This window comes from Tursiops truncatus, chromosome 4, assembly GCF_011762595.2.
Source record: "Tursiops truncatus isolate mTurTru1 chromosome 4, mTurTru1.mat.Y, whole genome shotgun sequence".
Lineage (NCBI taxonomy): Eukaryota > Metazoa > Chordata > Mammalia > Artiodactyla > Delphinidae > Tursiops > Tursiops truncatus.
Genome location: NC_047037.1, coordinates 28,605,132 through 28,624,112, shown reverse-complemented (window position 1 = coordinate 28,624,112; position 18,981 = coordinate 28,605,132). Strand labels below are relative to the sequence as shown.

Sequence of the window (18,981 nt, the reverse complement as noted above, 5' to 3'; positions counted from 1 at the left end):
CCCGCACGGGCCGCAGAGCGCTGGGCCCAGAGCTGAGGGACAGACGGGCCAGGGAGATGCACCCTCAGATGGCAATGCTCACTTCCGCCCTATGAGGGCTGGCATCCTATTTTATGGAGCAAAGACTGAGTCTCAGGAAGGTTGAATGACTTGCCCAAAGTCACCCATCTTGGGAGGGAAAAAGCCCAGGGAGCATTCCTTCCTGGATCCTGGTCCCCCCATGCGGCCTGTGTTGGGGACTGTAGGCAGTCACACTCGCTCCCAGGAAACTCCAGGAGCCTCCCATTCTCCCTTCAGGGACAGGAGGCTCCCATTCCATCCTTTGGTGGCAGGAAGAACGCTTACGTCTTCTGGGAAGGAGCCAGGACGTGGGGCTTCCTTGGGTGCTCAGCCCCACTGCCCCCGCCCGTCCTGGGAGCTCAGAAGGCCCCTGAGGAGGGGGCCAGCCCTCAGCGCTGTCCTCAGGAGGACAGCCACATGGCCTCCCTGCAGAAGGTGCCCTGGCCATGGGGCTGGGAGTCAGGGCCTCAGGAGAGGGGGAAGTGCCTATTTTTACCATCAGAGCCAGGTGTGAGGCATCAGGCCACACGGGTGACGCATGGCCCTTACCCCACACTGTGCATCTAGCAGTCTCAGTACAGCACCGTCACCTACATCATAGCGACTGCAGACATTCTGTCCTTAGGGCATATCCCACTAGAGATGTACTGTCAAGTGCCTACAATTTAAACCCACTTGGAATAGTTCCTCTCTGTGTGTCTGTGACAACTGGCCGTGAATATTTACATTGATTTGTTTCCTTCCACTTTCTGTTTCTAGAGTTTAATTTTTACCTTAACTTCCTTTTACAATCATGTAAAATATTTGCACACTTCTAAAGGCCAGTGTGAAAAACAAATTGTACTTTAAGGAGTCTAGCTTCTACCACCTAGTCCCTCCTCCTCCAGTATTTTTCATTATTTGTTTCCTAATATGAGCACATACACGTATGATGGCTGTGGGTACGCATCTGATGACACGCATAGTCCCCCTTTCTTGGATGGACGGCAGCAGGCCACAGCTCTCCTCACCTTGCTGTCATCATGCATGTGTCATGAGGGTCACCCCATGACAGTGTGGTACGTGGTACTCCACCACGTGAATGTACCGCATCTATTCAACCAGTTCTCTACTGATGGATGGCTGAGCTGTGTCTGGTCTTCTGTTATTTCCAATTATGCTGTCATGAAGAGCCTTGTCCATATCTTTTCATGTTTGCCAGTATGTCTTTAGGATAGATTTCTAGACGTGGGATTGCTGGGTCAAAGGGCAAATGCTTATGTATTTACTGATATTTAAAAGAAATAGTTCTAGGCCAGAGGCCTACTGGCCCCCTGAACTGTATTTTTCCTGGTTCTTGTGCTCTGTTCTGACTTGAGACATAGCCTAGGGTGTTGGGAGTGGGGTGACTCAGTGCTGGGGCCTTTACGAGCCCAGGGACCGACTGCCGCAGCAGGCAGCGGCCACAGGGGTGTGTACACCTGGGTAGTGGGAAGAAATGACACCGGGCCTCAGTCTACGTGTAAGCTAGAGAGGGGCTGGAACGCAGGAGGAAAGCCGCTCGGGTGGCGTGGCAGTTGGCACAGGACGAGGAAGTGGCCGCGGTGGAATGGGCCCTTCACGGGGCAGGCTGGAGGCACGGAGGGGTGGGAGGGCCGGGAGTGTGGCCGGGCATCGTGGTGCAGTGGACAGAACCCTGGGCCTTGCCGTCCCTTGCTGCATGGCCCTGGCCAAGAGGCTGTCGTCTCTGGCTTCTGTCTCCCTGTCCAGACATGAGGAGGGTAAGGTGGGGCTGGGGTGATAGCTGATGGCTTGGGCTCTGATGTCGGGGGCTTTGAGGGCCCTAGAAACAGCTGTGAGGCCCGGGCTGGGGCATTTTCCAGGGAGTGATCAGAGCCCACTTGCTGGAGGGAGAAAAGCTGGCCCAGAAGGACAACTTCCTAGGACTCCGAGGCAAGTCAGACCCCTACGCCAAGGTGAGCATCGGCCTGCAGCATTTCCGGAGCAGGACCATCTATAAGAACCTGAACCCCACCTGGAACGAGGTGTTTGAGGTGAGGCTCTCCTTAGCAGCTCCCAGCTGCTCTCCATGCCCTCCAGGGCTCCACTCTGGGTGGTTCTGTCCCAGACAAGGGAGGGCCCTACCTTCACGGTCCTCACACACCCACGGGCAACACTGGGCCACAGGCGTGGCCCTCGGGAACAGGCGTCCAGAGATGGGCTGCTCTGGCCCCTGATGGAGGGCCAGCCTATTGACAGATTCCTACGTCCCTTCCCAACCAGAGCCGACTTTGTTGGAAGTTTTCAAATCAAATCAAAGAACATCAGGGGCCGTTCTGCCCCAGTCCTCTCAGCCTTCCCTCCCAGAGCCAGACACCGGGAGCCTGAAGTTATGCCTTAAGTCCAGCCACAACCCTTACCGTGTGAAGGGCAGGCCCGCAGCCTGTTTGAGTGCTGCAGTCTGGAAGCGGCAAGCCCCGGGCAGAAAACACAGCAGCCAGCATCCCGAGCACCCACCCTGCCCACAGCCTTGCACAAGCTGCCTCTAGTCCTCCGCACCCCGCGGGAGAGGGCATCACTCCCTTCTCACAGGTGCGGTTCTCCAGGCACTGAGAAGGGCAGGACCTGCCCGGGGCTCCGAGCTGGCAGGTGGCAGAGCTGGAACCTGGAACCTCGTGCTTGAGGTCTGCTTCATCAGCCGTTGTGGCCTGCAGGTCAAGTCACCTCTCTTTCCTTCCAGTTCATAGTGTATGAAGTCCCTGGGCAGGACCTGGTGGTGGACCTGTACGATGAGGACCCTGACAAGGATGACTTCTTGGGCAGGTGAGGAGGAAGGCCATGCTGGGCCTGGGGGCACAGGGCTCTAGGCCTGGGGGCACAGGTACCCCTGCTTCCACCGCCCTCGCTGCACTCTGACGTGGTGACTGTACCAGGCAACCAGTCCCATCGTTCTGCACCGCTGCCACAAACCTCCCCCCAGACGCCTCCCGAGTGCCCAGCCCTGAGCGCCAGCCCTCTGGGGGTACATGGAGGGCCCCGACGTTTGTGTACCGTGGGCTCTGCTTTCTGTGCTCCTCATAATGCACCCAGAGTCCCCGTTTGGAGCAGTGGGCGGGGCCAAGGCTGGCACGGATGGCCAGGCCCCCGGTACCCAGGAACCGTCTGCTCACTCTGAGCTGGCACTTGGCTCCCCTGGGGTCATGCCTGAGGTCTGCTGCATCAGCCGCTGTGGCCTGCAGGTCAAGTCACCTCTCTCTCCTTCCAGTTCAGAGGAACACAGAGCCTCAGGGCTGAGAGAGGATTGAAACGACCGGCGTGGGGCTGGCTATCAAAACTCTAAATTTACATGTGTTTTGGTCCAGCCACCCCAATTCCAGGAATCTCCTAAAAAAGCATTATACCTGAAATGTTTATCTGTGGTGACAAACCAAAAAAGCTGGAAACGTGACTGTCCAGAGTCAGAGGACATTGCCTGAATGTTTCAACAAATTTGTCACTGCCAAACTACAGAATATCCCGCAGCTTTTAAAAATGATGAGTAGGATCTATGTATGTTGACCTCGAGGATATTCATTTCTATCTAGGGAAGTAGGGGAAGCAGTTGGGAGTGACCTGAGCCGTTGATACCTCTTTCCAGGGAGGATGGACATGTACGTGTGTTCGCATGTGCTCGTGTGGACACTACCCCGCTGCTCATCTCAGAGGCTGGGGTTAGGAGGCAGCAGAAAAGAGAATTTTACCCAAATCTTCTTACTCCTAAAATTTTTAGCTTGTTTCTGTGAACAGGTGATTTAAAAAAATAGAAACAAAACAAAATGGGAGGGGAACAATCTGACCACCCGAGAAATAGCTCACCACCATGTTACTTATTTTTAATTTCTCATCTTAATGAAAGGAGTTGTGAGAAAGGAGTTGTGATTTTTGTAATGTTGCAGATTAGAACTGTGTCTTGTGGTTCGTGGTTTCGGTAACTGATTTCAAGTGTGTTTTGAGCTCAAGCACATTTCTAACAGTTACATGGAATTAATTTCCCCTCTGGCTCTCAGGACGCTCCAGTTGGGCTTGGGTCGGGCGAGGCGGAAGGCACGCCATGAATGTGTTACCGCCTCTCACACACATGCCAACTATACGTAGCCCCTGGAGGGCATCTGGGCCAGTTTTGGAAAGGGAGGGGCATTTCTGGTTATTACAGTGACTGCGGGAGGTGGTGCCACTGGCATTTAGAGGACACACGGCAGAGAGGCTAAATTCCTGCAATGCATGGGCAGTTCTGCACAGTGAAGACTCATCCCAGCCCAAATACCAATAGCACCCTCATTGAGCAATCCCGAGCCAGTGTGTCCAGCAGTGTCTGCTTGTCCCCCTCTGGGATCAGAGCCGCCTGCCTGCCCGGGCAGCATGCCCAGTGGGAGCAGCCCCGATGGTTAGACAGTCCTTCCTTTGCTTGAGCTCAAAGTGGTCTCCCATTCATTCTTGGGATGAATAAGGTCCTCCGTCTTGAGAGTCCCAGATATTTCAAAATAGATTTCAGAGTGGGCCTCCACGCCCGCTGCTTGTTGCTGCCTCTGGGCTGAGCTGACTTTCCGCTCCCTGTGTATTCCAGCCTGCAGATCTGCCTCGGGGACGTCATGACCAACAGAGTGGTGGATGAGGTAGAGTTGGTGCCTGCAAACCCCTCCTTGTGGACAGCATCATTTCCATCCCAAAGTGTAGTACTTCTGTCCTTCCATAACCACCTCTCCTAGTCTAGAGCCTACCCTGTCTGGGCTGGTTCACCTCTTCCCTGAAGCCCCTATTAGGGCCCTACTGGGTCCCAGAACGGAGCTGCCTGGAGAGTCAGTAGCGTCCCACTGGCCCTTTCCCCAAGCTCTCCTCCCCCTCCCCCTCCCCTCCCCCTGCAGTGGTTTGTCCTGAAAGACACAACGAGCGGGCAGCTGCACCTGAGGCTGGAGTGGCTTTCACTGATCACAGACCCGGAAGCTGTGATAGAGGTGAGTGCGGGCTGTCGTGCTCCCTGGCAGAAGGGGGGAGGGGGGAACTTGTGGCAGGTCTGGTCCATGTGAGAGCTGTGCGGGGAGGCAGGGAGGGAGCTAGAGAGCTGAAGCCACAGATCTTGCCCACAGAGTCCTCCAGCCAGCCCCACCTTCTGGGGAGCATGTCCCTCAGCCCTCATCTCCACAAAGGGCGGATGGGATCCTTAAAAGCTCTGTTAGTGCCCATCAGCCCAGTTCATAGGGAAGTCCACTGGTTCTGACTTGAGTCTGTCATGCTGCAGTTGTATTTTCAGCCTCAGCAAGGAGCTAGGTTGTGAGGGAAGGTATGGCCAGTCTGGAGGGCAAGGGCTGCCTCTTCAGGCATGAAGAGGCTTCTCCTAAACCAGTCTGTGTCTCCTGATGCTGGGGGCACCTAGTGAGGGTTTGTGTCTGTTTGTAGGACCATGGTAGTTTTTCCACTGCCATTCTCGTGGTCTTCTTGGAGAGCGCCTGCAACCTGCCGGTGAGTGGTGACACAGCCAGAGTGTCACACACACCCTGCCTTGTGCCCATCACTTTCAAATGTCCACATGTTGCTCATTCACCCTGTTCTTCTCGTGCTGCAGAGAAACCCTTTTGACTACCTAAATGGTGAATATCAAGCCAAAAAGCTCTCCAAATGTGCCAGGGTAAGCGTGGGTGTGAGAGCAAGTCACACAGCTCCTTTTCCCCAGAGTAACCGCAGCCCCACGTCTGCTGGGCGGTGCCGTGCACACACAGCCCGGGGCCAGTGAGCGCCGCCGTTCACTGAGCCTGCAGCCAGCCAGGCTCCGGGCTTGGCAGTCATCCCCACACCTGCTATGCCTGAGTCCCATGGTGGCCGTGCATCCATTTTATTGCCGTTTTAAAAACAGGACCCGGAAAGCTAAGTGCTTGTGCCACACAGTTAAGGGGGAGCCAGAACTCAACTGCACCCTGTCTCCACAGCTCTAGGGAACAAGGGCCTGTGCCCAGCCAGACCTCCCATCTTTAACTTGGAAGCTTCCCCTGGGGTCAACCCCGTCTAGGTGCTGGCACAGTGATGGCAGCCCGGGGCTCCTGGGAGCACCAGGGGAGCCTTCTCTCAAAGGGAAGTGGTTGGGTGGCCTCAGGTCCCACCGATGCTCCTGAGGGTTGAGAGGCAGGGTCTCAAGTTGGCACTGGGGGTGCCACCTCCATTTTGTGGATTTGTCCCCTCACAGAATAAAGTCAGCAGAGACCCTTCTTCCTATGTCAAGCTATCTGTAGGCAAGAAGACACACCTGAGCAAGGTAAGACAGCTTGGCGTGCAGCCGAGGACTAAGGAAATGGGCGGGTACCCCAACACTTCCGGGAGAGAAGCAAAAGGGAATTCGCTTACACTGAATGCCTAGTAGGTGCTGGCACACGATAGGCACTTTATATTACTCTGTCTTCAAAATAACCTCACAAGATAGTTTCACAGTTCAAGAATCTGGAGGCCAGAGATCAGTGACTCGCCTAAGGGCTAGAAAGCAGAAGAACTAGGGTTCAAGCTTAGGCAGGCTCTACGCCTATGTCCTTTCCCCCACCCCCAGCAGCAAAAGTCCCCCTGGAAGTGAGCTCTAATGCTGGTAGGATTTCCTGGCAAACTCTCCTTGCCTTTGAGTCTGACTGCCCTGCCCTAGTGCCTCCCACGAGCCGTAGCTTGTGCCATACCTGGGCGGACACAGAGAAGGCTCCCAATGGCACCAGGGGGCAGAATGAGAGCAGAGGGTGCCGGTATCCTGCTCTGCCCAACTTGACCCTTCAGTGATCTCTCCCTCTCCTGTCCCCAGACCTGTCGCCACAGCAAGGACCCTGTGTGGAGCCAGGTGTTCTCCTTCTTTGTACGCAACGTGGCCGCTGAACAGCTGCATCTGAAGGTTTGCTTGAAGTTGTGCTCTTGGAACACAGCTAAGAGGCGTCTAAGCTAGGAGGGGTAGGGGGCTTGAGCAGGCTGCCCCGGCAGTAAAGTCAGGAGAGGATACTAAGGGCCCACATCTTCGTGAGCCTGGTGACCAAGGTCATTGGGTAGGAGGTTGTGGAAGGACAAACCCTCAAGTCCCTTGGTGCTCCCTGCCAGTCTCTCTAGTTATTACCTAGCACCCAGCGTGGCCTGGGTTGGAATCTACTCAGGACATTAATGATGATGTACTTCTTTAAAAAAAGATCTGTGGGCGAGAGAGATCTTCTTTACACCTGAGCAAACAGAGGCTCAAACGATGACTTGTCCAAGATCTCATGACCAACAAGTAGTAGAACTGGGGTCTCTGGGGAACCTCAGACCTGTCTGGAAGTCCCATCATAGAGCAGCACAGCTCATCAGTCCCTAAAGCCCTGATGGTCCCAGGCATTTGACAGACTTGCCTCATACAGATCATAGTTGCCTCTACCCTGAGTCACTCTCTTGCCCTGACTGAAGGCAGGGACCAGGCCTGGTCCCATTTCCAGTTTTCAGGAAAGGACCAGAGGCCAAAAGAAACACAGAACATACTTACTGAAGTGAACTCAGTCTTGGCTGGAGCCCAGAGAGTAGTCTGGTGAGGGTGGGACTTCGTTATCCTCTTGTTTTGTGACTGGCCCACTGCCCAGGTGCTTGATGATGACCGAGAATGTGCTCTAGGAGTGCTGGAGTTCCCCCTGTGCCAGATTCTCCCCTATGCAGACCTCACCCTCGAGCAGCGCTTCCAGCTGGACCACTCAGGCCTGGACAGCCTTATCTCCATGAGGCTGGTGCTTCGGGTAAACCTCTCCCCTTTTCCCCCAGGGGAGGCAGGGGGTGGTCTGCCCCAGCACTAAGTATCTGCACTGTGTCGGGAAGAAGCTAGGAGATGGATTCATATTTTTTATCAATTTCAGAATATTGTCAGCCATTTTCTCTTCAACTATTGCCTCTCCTAATCTTTTAATCCCTCCTTCTACAATTCCTTCTATTATGTTGGACCTTCTCATCATCTCCATGGCTTACCCTGATCTCACCTTCATATTTTCCATCTCTTTATCTCTTGGTGCTACATTCGAATTTCCTCAGACCTGTCTTCCAGACCACTAATTCTTTCTTTGGCTATGCCTAATCTGCTGTTTAACCTGTTCACAGTTTTTGTTTCAAAGGCTATTCTTCATCTTTCACTTTATCTTTTCCAAATCTACAATGTCTTTTCTTTGTTGTGTTTTATTATCTTCTCATGATTCTATCCCATCTTTAATCATTTGAAAATACTTAAAATGTATGTTAATTCTATTATCTGAAGATCTTGGTAGATAAATTTTGATGTCTGTTGTGTCTGCTGATGCTTTTTCATGGTGACTCATTTCTACATTTGGTAACTTGGGTTGCAGGCATATGTTCAGTGTTGCCTTTGTGACCTGGATTGAGGTTGTTCACATCCAAGGAAGTTCTGCTTTGGCTGCAACCAAGCACCTCAGGAACATTACACACCTGAGTCCACTTTTATGTTAATTTTCAAACTTTGGGTTTCAAAACCCCACGGTAGTATAAATATGAACCCAAAATTTATAGGAGACAGGCTATAAGGTGCCATATTCTCATGAAAGACTTTATTTCCCCCAACCAGCGTACAGGCTGAGATAGATATATTTCTTGTCGTCAATCTTTGCTGGTGGGTGAAATGTTTATTTATCCTAGACTACTTTTTCACTAAAGATATCCCACCTTCATGGGTCCTACTCTGACCCTAGATCTCTTCTCCAAACCCCTTGGATTCCATGGTTGATAAATGACCCTGGGAAAATTAACCTTTATTTTTCAGTTTTCTCTCTCTCTCTTCTTTAACCTAGGGATTTTCCTTACTTTCTTGTGAGTTTGACTATGCATTTAGAAGTATGTTTGTTTCATTTTTATTGAGCATTCCTAACAGGAGGTTTTTCAGAATATTTTGATCGCCTTATTGCTGGAAATGGAAGTTCCTAGGAAGAGTCTTAATGACTGATGGGAAAAGGGAAAGGAGAGACACAATGGCTGAGGTTTGAAACTTCGGTGCTACAAGCACAGGGGTGTGTCTGGACAGGAAACACATTTTAGGGAAAGCAATGGTAAATAAGGTGACAGCTAGAAATGACCATATCCAGAAGGCAGCTGGTGATCTATATGAAGGTTAAGGTGAGGGAGTCCTCTGCACCAAGGGGAAGTGCATGCTGTGAGAATTGGCCAGGTCTCCAGCATCCAGTACCAGCGGATAGAGAAAAGGGGATCAGAACTGAGTCTTCATGAAGACTGGTGAGGCAGGAGAAAGGGAAAAGACAGAAGGTCTGGTCAGAGTGAGTCAGAGGCAGAGAGGTTAAGGAAGATATGGTCTAGGGGTAAAAAGATATGGTCTGGGGGTAAAAATCCATTGGATTGGGGAGTCAGAAAGGAACTGAGTTTTGAGAAAACTTCCTTCCAGAAAAGAGAAGGAACCATTTCCCAGAGGTAGGTGAGAGCAGAGGGGGAGAGAGTGGTAGTGGTGTGCCCAGCCCATAAACCACCCTGTCATCTGCTTACAGTTCCTGCACTTGGAAGAACGAGAGCTGGGAAGCCCATACACAGGACCTGAAGCCCTAAAGAAAGGCCCTCTGCTCATTAAGAAGGTTGCCACCAACCAGGGCTCCAGAGCCCCACCACAGGGAGAGGGCCCTGCAGATTTGCCATGCCCTCCAGACCCTGCTTCTGATATCAAGCAAGCCTCCAAAAGTACCACAGCCACCACCAGTGCCACCATTGCTGCCACCAAGCCCTCACTTCAAGAGATGGGCCCAGAGCCCAAAGGCAAGGACAGAGCCAGAGGGTTCTGTGCACCCAAGGGGGAGAAGACGAGTGTGTCCACCATCTTCCTGGCTGTCCCAGGCCCCCACTCTCCAGGGCCCATCAAGTCACCCATGAAATGCCCTTCCTCCCTATTCGCACAGCCGCCCAAGAGGCTGGCTCCCAGCATGTCCTCGCTCAACTCCCTGGCCTCTTCCTGCTTTGACCTGACAGATGTCAGCCTCAACACTGAGTACGCACCTCTCTGCTTAAGCTTTTCTAAAATGACCTGCATGAAAAATACCTCCCTGGATGGAAAAGTAGATATGAACTTACTTTTCTGTGCAAGTTCTGGTTTTTCACAAAATGGCTTCATAAGAGGCAGCATGGTGAGATAGAAAGAACACAGGCTGGGGGGTGAGAAAGCACGTGTGCATGTGCCAAAAAGTCTCATGTGGCTCTAGCTACACACCAACTATAAAATAGATGTTGGACTTCAGTTGTTAAGGTTCCTTACAGCAGAAGCATACCCTGAATTCTAAAGGGTTATTTATACTGGGATGATATGGAAAGCTTAGAATGTGGAATTATATAAGCAGTGGCTGCCATTTATTAACTGTTGACTCTGGGCTTAGCATGTTATTTAATTTGATCTTCACAATAACCCTACAAGATAGAACTTACTATCATAAAGGTCGAATAACTCACCCAAGGTTCCACAAGAAATCATAGTATAAAGGCAGATTCTGCTCCAGGGTTCTTCCTACTGTGCCATGCTTTTCCTACTGTGAAATAGGATAATTTTACATGAATGCTGGATAGAACTGACTTCCAACTAAAAGGAACCTTACTGAGAATTATTTTATTAACTTACATACTTCTTGGGGGTGCGGGGAGAGGTCAGCACTTGTAATGGCAAGAGAAATGACAAAGCCTTTCTTTACAGAGACGGGGATCTCAGGCATCAGGGGCTGGGTGAGATTCAGCTCACGGTGCGCTATGTGTGTCTGCAGCACTGTCTCAGCGTGCTAATCAACGGCTGCAGGTAAAGGGATGCTAGGGCCAGGAAAGGTTCTTTGAGAGCATCAGGTGACCAAAATCAGAGTGGGGGCACTTGGAGCAGTGGCAGGGGCAGGCAGCCCCAAGGCAGACAAGGTAGACATTTGGAAGGAACGAGGTCTGAAGGCCTGCATGCTGTGCATGCTGTAACAGATCCTCAGTGGTGCTGAGGGGCTCCAGAGCCAAGGGCTTTGCTCAGACACAACCACTGCAAAATTGTCTGGGGTGGTTTGGAGCCAGGACATTTTCTCAAGTGAGAATCTTCAACTTCCTTTAGATGGAATGGTACTTGGCTCTACACCCAACTTTACAAAATGCATGTTTACAAAACCATGCACCTGATAGCCTCTGAATTCTGCAGACTTTTGCTTTTTTTGGTCTAGACTGCAGGGCATTTTTATCCTCAAGGCCATCTAAAGCTGTATGGATAGTACAGCTTTCTCTAAATGAGTACTTTCAGTATTTCAAAACCAGAGGCCTTTTTTCTTTAATGTCTTTGAAACCAAATCAGAAACCTGATGCCCTGTACCAGCAGAGGAGCTGATCCCTACGTCCGTGTCTACTTGTTGCCAGAAAGGAGGTGGGCAAGTCGTAAGAAGACCTCAGTGAAGCGGAAGACCCTGGATCCCCTGTTTGATGAGCGGTAAGTGGCCCAGGTGGCCTACCTAGAGTGCCTCAGCCGCTCGAGTATTTGCTGAGGACCTCCTGTGTACCTGGCAGCTGCCAGATTCTGGGAAGGGCTGGGGTTGAACAGGACTACACAGTCTATGCTTTCATAAAGCTTCTATACTTCAGTGAGAGAAAAGGACTGCCAGGGAAGTTTAGCAAAACAGCTACCCACTTTCTTGTCCATAGGACTAAAGTGCTCCTGATTATAAAATGTTCCATACTCTTTCTCTTTAAATGAAGCCTCTTTGGCAGTAAAAGGATTTGAATCTGGTCAAATATATTTTCTTTCGATCAAAAATAAACGTACCTTGAACCTAAGGACCTAAAATTTCCTCCAAAGCTCCAGGCTCTTTGGCCTGTCTTCCCACCCGCAACAAAGCACAGGTGGCAGGTAGAACAGATACCCTCCCCTCGCGTGTCCACCCATGTCTTTGGGGACAAACCAGTAGACAGAGTCTAATCACATTTCTTGCTTTTGATGGGTCTGTGGTGGCAAGTCTTAACCTTAATATTCTAATTCTTGATTTCAAGTTGATCACAAGGTATGGAAGTCAGAATCCCATCATTGCTTCCTTTTGCTGTGGGATCCTAAGAGAAGACATTGCTAGCCAGCCTAGGAAGATACATCTGATAATGTTGGTTTCCTCTTATCTTGGTCAATAACTACTCATTTTAAAAAGAGTTGTACTGAGTCCTTTATGGGCCATGTCTAACGACTAATATGCTCCTTCAAAAGCTACCTTTTGAGTTCACCGATACCATGAAAGAGTGGGGGAGAGAGAATATATTCATTGAGTATTTATTGAACACTCTACATACCAGGCACCATCCTATATTCTACAGCCACACAGGTGAAAGGTGTTGCCTTCAGAGAGCTCTGACACAATTATAAAAGGATGTCAAAATTGTTATGTGGGAACACAGGAGATTGACTTTTGTGACAAACCTAATCTGTTAGTAATTCTCTCTCAAAATTGTAACAGCAAGATATGCCTGGATTATCTACGAGGCAGACTTGGCAACCTCCATCTTAAACGTAAACCTAGAAGTAAGGAGTTCAGAGGTCTCTTGTTGAGTACATGATTCATACCATATACATTATAATTAAAATCTCTAAAGTTAACGACAAGGAGAGAATCTTAAAAACAGCAAAAGAAAAACAAGTAGTTACATTACAGGGAGCCCCGCTATAAGACCATCAGCAGAAACTTTGCAGGCCAGAATGGAGTGGCACAATAGTCAAAGTGCTCAAAGGAAAACACTTCCAACCAAAAATACTCTACCAGGGAAAGTTATCATTCAGAATTGAAGGAGAGTTTTCCAGACAAGCAAAAGCTAAAGGAGTTCACCATCACTAAACCAGCTTACAAGAGATTTCTTTAAGCTTCTCTTGTTGTTGAGCACAGGCTCTAGGTGTGCGGGCTTAGTAATTGTGGCGCACGGGCTTTTAGTTGCTCTGCGGCATGTGGGATCTTCCCGGACCAGGGCTCAAACCTGTGTCCCCTGCATTGGCAGGTGGATTCTTAACCACTGTGCCACCAGGGAAGCCCCTAAAATGCATTCACACTTAAGTTACCAACTTAAAATAGACTGTTGGAAGTTGTCATATGTAAGCATAATGGTAAGCACAAAGCAAAAACCTATAGTAGGTACACAAATGATAAAGAAAAAGGAACCTAAGCATACCACTAGTCATCAAACCACAAAGGGAGCAAGAGAAGAAAAAAGGAACAGAGAGGATCTACAAAACAGCCAGTAAAAAATTAATAAAATAGCAATAAGTACATACCTGTCAATAATTACTTTAAATGTAAATGGACTAATTCTCCAATCAAAAGAGAGTGGCTAAGTGGATTTAAAAAAAAAAAAAAACAAGACCCATCTACATGCTGCCTACAAGAGACTCACTTCAGATTGAAAGATGCACACAGACAGAAAGTGAAGGATGGAAAAAGATATTCCACGCAAATAAAAACTGAAAGAAAGCCAGGGTGTTGCTATACTTATATTAGACAAAACAGACTTTAAAACAAAGACTGTAATAAAAGACAAGGGCATTACATAATGATAAAGGGGTCAATCCAACAAGAGGATATAGTATTTGTAAATATTTATGTACCCAACATAAGAGCACCTAAATACATAAAGCAAATATTCACAGACCTAAAGGGAGACATAGACAGCAATAAAATAATAATAGTAGGGTACTTTAATACCCTACTTTCATCAAAGGATAGATTATCCAGACAAATTCAATAAGGAAGCATTAGCTGTATATGACATGTTAGACCAGATGAACTTAACAGATATACAAAGAACAGTCCATCCCAAAGCAGCAGAATACACATTCTTCTCAAGTGCACATAGAACATTCTCCAGGATAGATCATATACTAGGCTGCCACAAACAAGTCTTAATAAATTTAAGAAGATTGAAATCATATCAAGAAATCAAGAGAAATCAAAAAACACCTTCAGACAAAGAAAATGGAAATGTAACATAACAAAATTTATGAGATGCAGCAAAAGCAGTTCTAAGAAGGAATTTCATAGCAATAAATGCATATATCATAAACAAGAAAAGTAAGAAATAAGAAAAATCTCAAATAAACAACCTAACTTTACACCTCAAGGAATTAGAAAAAGAAGAATAAAGTCCAAAGTCAGCAGAAGGAAGGAAATAAAGTTCAGAATGGAAATACAGACTAAAAAGACAATAGAAAAAAAATCAATGAAACTTAGAGCTGGTTCTTTGAAAAGATAAACAAAATTGATAAACCTTTAGCTAGACTCACCAAGAAAAAAAGAGGACATAAAAGAGGAAAGAGGAACTGTAAAATTGATACCACAGAAATACAAAGGATAAGAGACTACTATGAATAGTTATATGCCAACAAATTAGATAACCTAGAAGAAAAGGATATATTCCTAGAAAGATACAACCTACCAAGACTGTATAATGAAGAAAAAGAAAATCTGAACAGACTGATTACTAGTAAGAAGTTTGAATCAATAATCAAAAATCTCCCAACAAACAGGTCCAGGACCACACAACTTCACTAGTGAATTCTACCAAATATTCAGAGAAGAATTAACACCAGCCATCCCCAGACTCTTCCAAAATATAGAAAAGGGAACAGTTGCAAAACTCATTTTACAAGACAAGCACTACCCTCAGACAAGGATGCCCACTCTTACCAGGTTTAAACATAGTATTGGAAGTCCTAGCCACAGCAATCAGACAAGGGAAAAAAAAAAAAAGGAATCCAAAGAGAGAAGTAAAACTGTCACTGTTTAAAGATGACATGATGCTTTATAAAGAAAATGCTAAAGATGTCACCAAAAACCTATTAGAACTAATAAATGAATTCAGTAACATTGCAGGATACAAAATTAATATACAGAAATCTGTTGCATTTCTATACACTAACAACAAACTATCAGAGAAATTAAGAAAATCCATTTATAATTGCATCAAAAATAAAATATCTAGGAGTAAATCTAACTGAGGAGGTAAGAGACCTGTGCTCTGAAAACTGTAAGACGCTGATGAAAGAAATCGAAGACAACACAAACAGATGGAAAAGTATATCATGCTCATGAACTGGAAGAATTAATAATGTTAAACATTATTATTTCTGAGCTGTCTATTCGGTCCCATTGATCTGTCTCTTTTTATGCCAGAACCATACTGTTTTGATTATTATAACTTTGTAATATAGTTTGATGCCTGGAGGCATCAGGGAGCATGATGCCTCCAGCTTTGTTCATCTTTCTCAAGATTACTTTGGCTCTTTGGTGGTGCCATGCAAATTTTAGGATTGTTTGTTCTATTTCTGTGACAAATGCCATTGGAATTTTGATTGCATTGAATCTGTAGATTGCTTTTGTCCACACATGTATAGCTGATTAACTTATGGCAAAGGAGCCAAGAATGTATAATGGGGGAAAGCACAGTCTCTTCAATAAGTGGTGTTAGGAAAATTGGACAGCCACATGCAACAGAATAAAATTCAACCACTATCTTATACTAGACACAAAAATTAACTCAAAATGGACTAAAGACTTGAAAGTAAGAGCTGAAACTCTGAAACTCTTAGAAGTGAACATAGGTGGGTTAAGCTCATTGACATCAGTCTTGGCAATGGTTTTTTGGATTTGACACCAAAACCAAAGGCGACTAAAGCAAAAATAAACAAGTGAGACTACATGAGACTACATTAAACTAAAAGGCTTCTGAACAGCAAAGGAAACCATCAACAAAATGAAAAGACAACCTACCGGGGCTTCCCTGGTGGCGCAGTGGTTGAGAGTCCGCCTGCCGATGCAGGGGACGCGGGTTCGTGCCCCGGTCCAGGAAGATCCCACATGCCGCGGAGCAGCTGGGCCCGTGAGCCATGGCTGCTGAGCCTGCGCGTACGGAGCCTGTGCTCCGCAACGGGAGAGGCCACAACAGTGAGAGGCCCGCGTACCGCAAAAAAAAAAAAAAAAAAAAAGACAACCTACCGAATGGAAGAACATACTTTCAGATAATATATTGGAAAAGTAGTTAATATCCAAAATCTACAAAGAACTCATAGAACTCAATAGCAAAAAAATCAAACAATCTGATTAAAAAATGGGCAGAGGCTCTGAATAGACATTGTTCCAAAGAAGACATACAATTGGTCAGTAGGTATATGAAAAGATGCTCAACATCATTAATCATCAGGGAAATGCAAATCAAAACCACAATGAAATATCACCTCACACCTGTCAGAATGGCTATTATCAAAAAGAAATAACAAGTGTTGGTGAGGATGTGGAGAAAAGGGAACCCTTAGGCACAGCTGGTGGGAACGTAAATTGGGGCAGCTGCTATGGAAAACAGCATGGACGTTCCTCAAAAAATCAAAAATAGAACTACCATACAATGCAGCAATTCCATTTCTGGGTATTTATCCAAATAAAACAACACTAATTCAAAATGATATATGTACCCCCATGTTCACTGTGGCATTATTTACAATAGCCAAGACATGGAAACAACCTAAATGTCCACTGATGGATGAATGGATTTTTTAAAATGTGGGGTGTGTGTGTGTGTGTGTGTGTGTGTGTGTGTGTGTGTGTGTGTATATATGTATATATGTATATATATGTATATATATGTGTGTATATATATATATATATATATATATATATATATACCATAGAATATTATTTACTCATGAAAAAGAATGAAATCTTGCCATTTGAAACAACATGGATAGACCTTGAGGGCATTATGCTAAGTTAAATAAGGCAGAAAAAGATAATTACTTACGATCTCACTTATATGTGGAATCTAAAAATGCCAAAAACCAACCAAACAACAAAACCCAAGCTTATGGATATAGAGAACATATTGGTGGTTGCCAGAGTTGGCGGTTGGGGTGTGTGTAAAATAGATGACTGGTCAAAAGGTACAAATTTCCAGTTATAAAATGAATATTCATGGAGTTATAATGTACAGCATGGTGACTATAGTTAATAATACTGTATTACATACTTGAAAGTAGCTAGGAGAGTGGATCTTGAAAGTTCTCATCACAAGAAAAAAATTTTTTTGTAACTATGTATGGCGATAGATGTTAATTAGACTGATCATTTCACAACATATCCAAATCACATCATTATGGTAAACATGAAACCAATAATGCTATGTCACTTATATCTCAATTTAAAAAATTAAAAGCTATTATGGGATTATATTGAATCATGTGTGTCAAACTTTTCAAAAGTGTGAAGCACTATAGAATTTAAAGAATCTTTCACTCAATTAAAAAAATTTGAAGACTTTTTTTTTTTTTAAAACCAGAAATGTAAGGAGTCCAGAGGCATCTTATGAGTACACGACAAAGCTTGTATACTAAGATTCCTCTGCCTTACTCCACAGGCGTAAGTGGGAAAAGACCACTGTTTTCCATGCAATTCCAGCAAACCTAATTATTCAGCATCCTAGCCCTTAGCTGGCACTGTTCTGAGAGAGAAGGGGCAGCCGAAAGAGTGACAACCAGAGTAGAGTCAGAGAAGGAAAGAAGCAAACCCCAAAGCACAATAGTTCAAGGAACTTCTCAGAGAAGCAAACAGCCTCTTGACACTTCCAAGGTTTGTGAATATAACACGGGACAGTGATTATCTATCATAATGATGCACTGAGTATCTGCTGTAAGCCAGTACTGTTCTAGATGCTCTTCTCTATAGTCTATATCTTCTGTTTTAAAGGTAGGCAAATGGATGAAACACTTGAGATTTTCAGTGAAAATGATTAAAATATATAAATCGCATTTCCTGACTTTTTGCTCCTTAAAGATTTGAATTTTTTGTTCCCTTGGATGAAGTAAAGAAGAGGTCACTAGACATCGCAGTGAAAAACAGTAGGCCACTTGGCTCACACAGAAGGAAGGAGCTAGGAAAAGTAAGTACAAAAGGGACTTTTGTCATTCTTTCCCTCCTGTTGGCTAACTGGAGTTCACTGGTGGAACACACCCTTGCAGAAATTCTGATGGGATCATCTGGCTATTACCAGAACTGACTTCAAGGAAGGTATAGCCTCATTGGGAGGCTTTTTGTTTTGTGTCTTTTTAAAAAATACTCTTGAAACTGAAGTATATAAATTAATATAATAAACCCTATTTTAACAAACTTGAATATCCAAGTTCATCGCTACACAAGTATTTGAACTTCTACTATGGAATTAAGTATTGTTTTGATAAATACAGCATTGTGTGAAGCTTGGATCTCATTATGTCAAGATTTTTGTGGTGAATGGGATTTTACTTAAAGTTAGAAGTAAAGGAAATATAATCCTCAGGAAGATGCCAAGGAGAGACAAAAAAGAATATTTGTACACTCTGTAGTTGTTGTATTTTAATAAACACCTCTTATACTCATTTTTAAAAGCCCACTTCTGTGAAGTAGGTGATGATATCCCCATTTTTACTACTGAGGAAACTATGGTGTCTTGCTTAAAATTCTGGATCAGTTCATGAGTAAAGGCAAGCTGTTCTCTCTAAAACATTCATAAATAAATTCCTGAGGTACAACTGCAAACAGCAATTCACCTCTTCCCAGGACACTGAGGTCAGTGTCAGTACTGTCCTTCTGGAGAGGTTCTGTATTGAAATCCAAAGGAAAAAGAGCTCCTGCTCAGAACTCAAGGAGGCCCTTTTTATGATCAATTTCATTTATCCCAATATGTTTCCATTTAATGCAGTTTTGGGGAAGGGAACTGATTATTTGTGTTTGTTTAGGTACTGATTGACTTATCAAAAGAAGATCTGAATAAGGGCTTCTCACAGTGGTAAGTAAGCCCTTTCATTTGATCAAATTAAATTTGCTACTCAAGACATTGTCTCAGACAGTTGCCCATATTCTCTCTCCAAAGTTCTTCCCTTTTCAGTACATATCAGCTCCTTTGTTTATAAAGGAGACATTATCA

At 45.9% G+C, this 18,981-nt stretch overlaps 1 protein-coding gene across 4 annotated transcripts in view; it reads left to right on the top strand.

The window, feature by feature from the left end:
• ESYT3 (extended synaptotagmin 3) overlaps positions 1 to 18,981 on the top strand; it is a 57,759-nt gene that overhangs the window by 35,853 nt on the left and 2,925 nt on the right. The window contains exons 9-22 of one of the 4 annotated variants that reach the window (XM_019934231.3): positions 1,923 to 2,093; positions 2,780 to 2,862; positions 4,643 to 4,691; positions 4,941 to 5,030; positions 5,473 to 5,535; positions 5,639 to 5,701; positions 6,254 to 6,322; positions 6,848 to 6,934; positions 7,644 to 7,793; positions 9,555 to 10,045; positions 10,739 to 10,837; positions 11,363 to 11,494; positions 17,853 to 17,958; positions 18,794 to 18,843. In XM_019934231.3, coding sequence (XP_019789790.1) covers positions 1,923 to 2,093; positions 2,780 to 2,862; positions 4,643 to 4,691; positions 4,941 to 5,030; positions 5,473 to 5,535; positions 5,639 to 5,701; positions 6,254 to 6,322; positions 6,848 to 6,934; positions 7,644 to 7,793; positions 9,555 to 10,045; positions 10,739 to 10,837; positions 11,363 to 11,494; positions 17,853 to 17,958; positions 18,794 to 18,843 — 1,703 coding nt within the window. The other 3 variants (XM_019934232.3, XM_073803780.1, XM_019934233.3) reach the window with 3 other exon arrangements.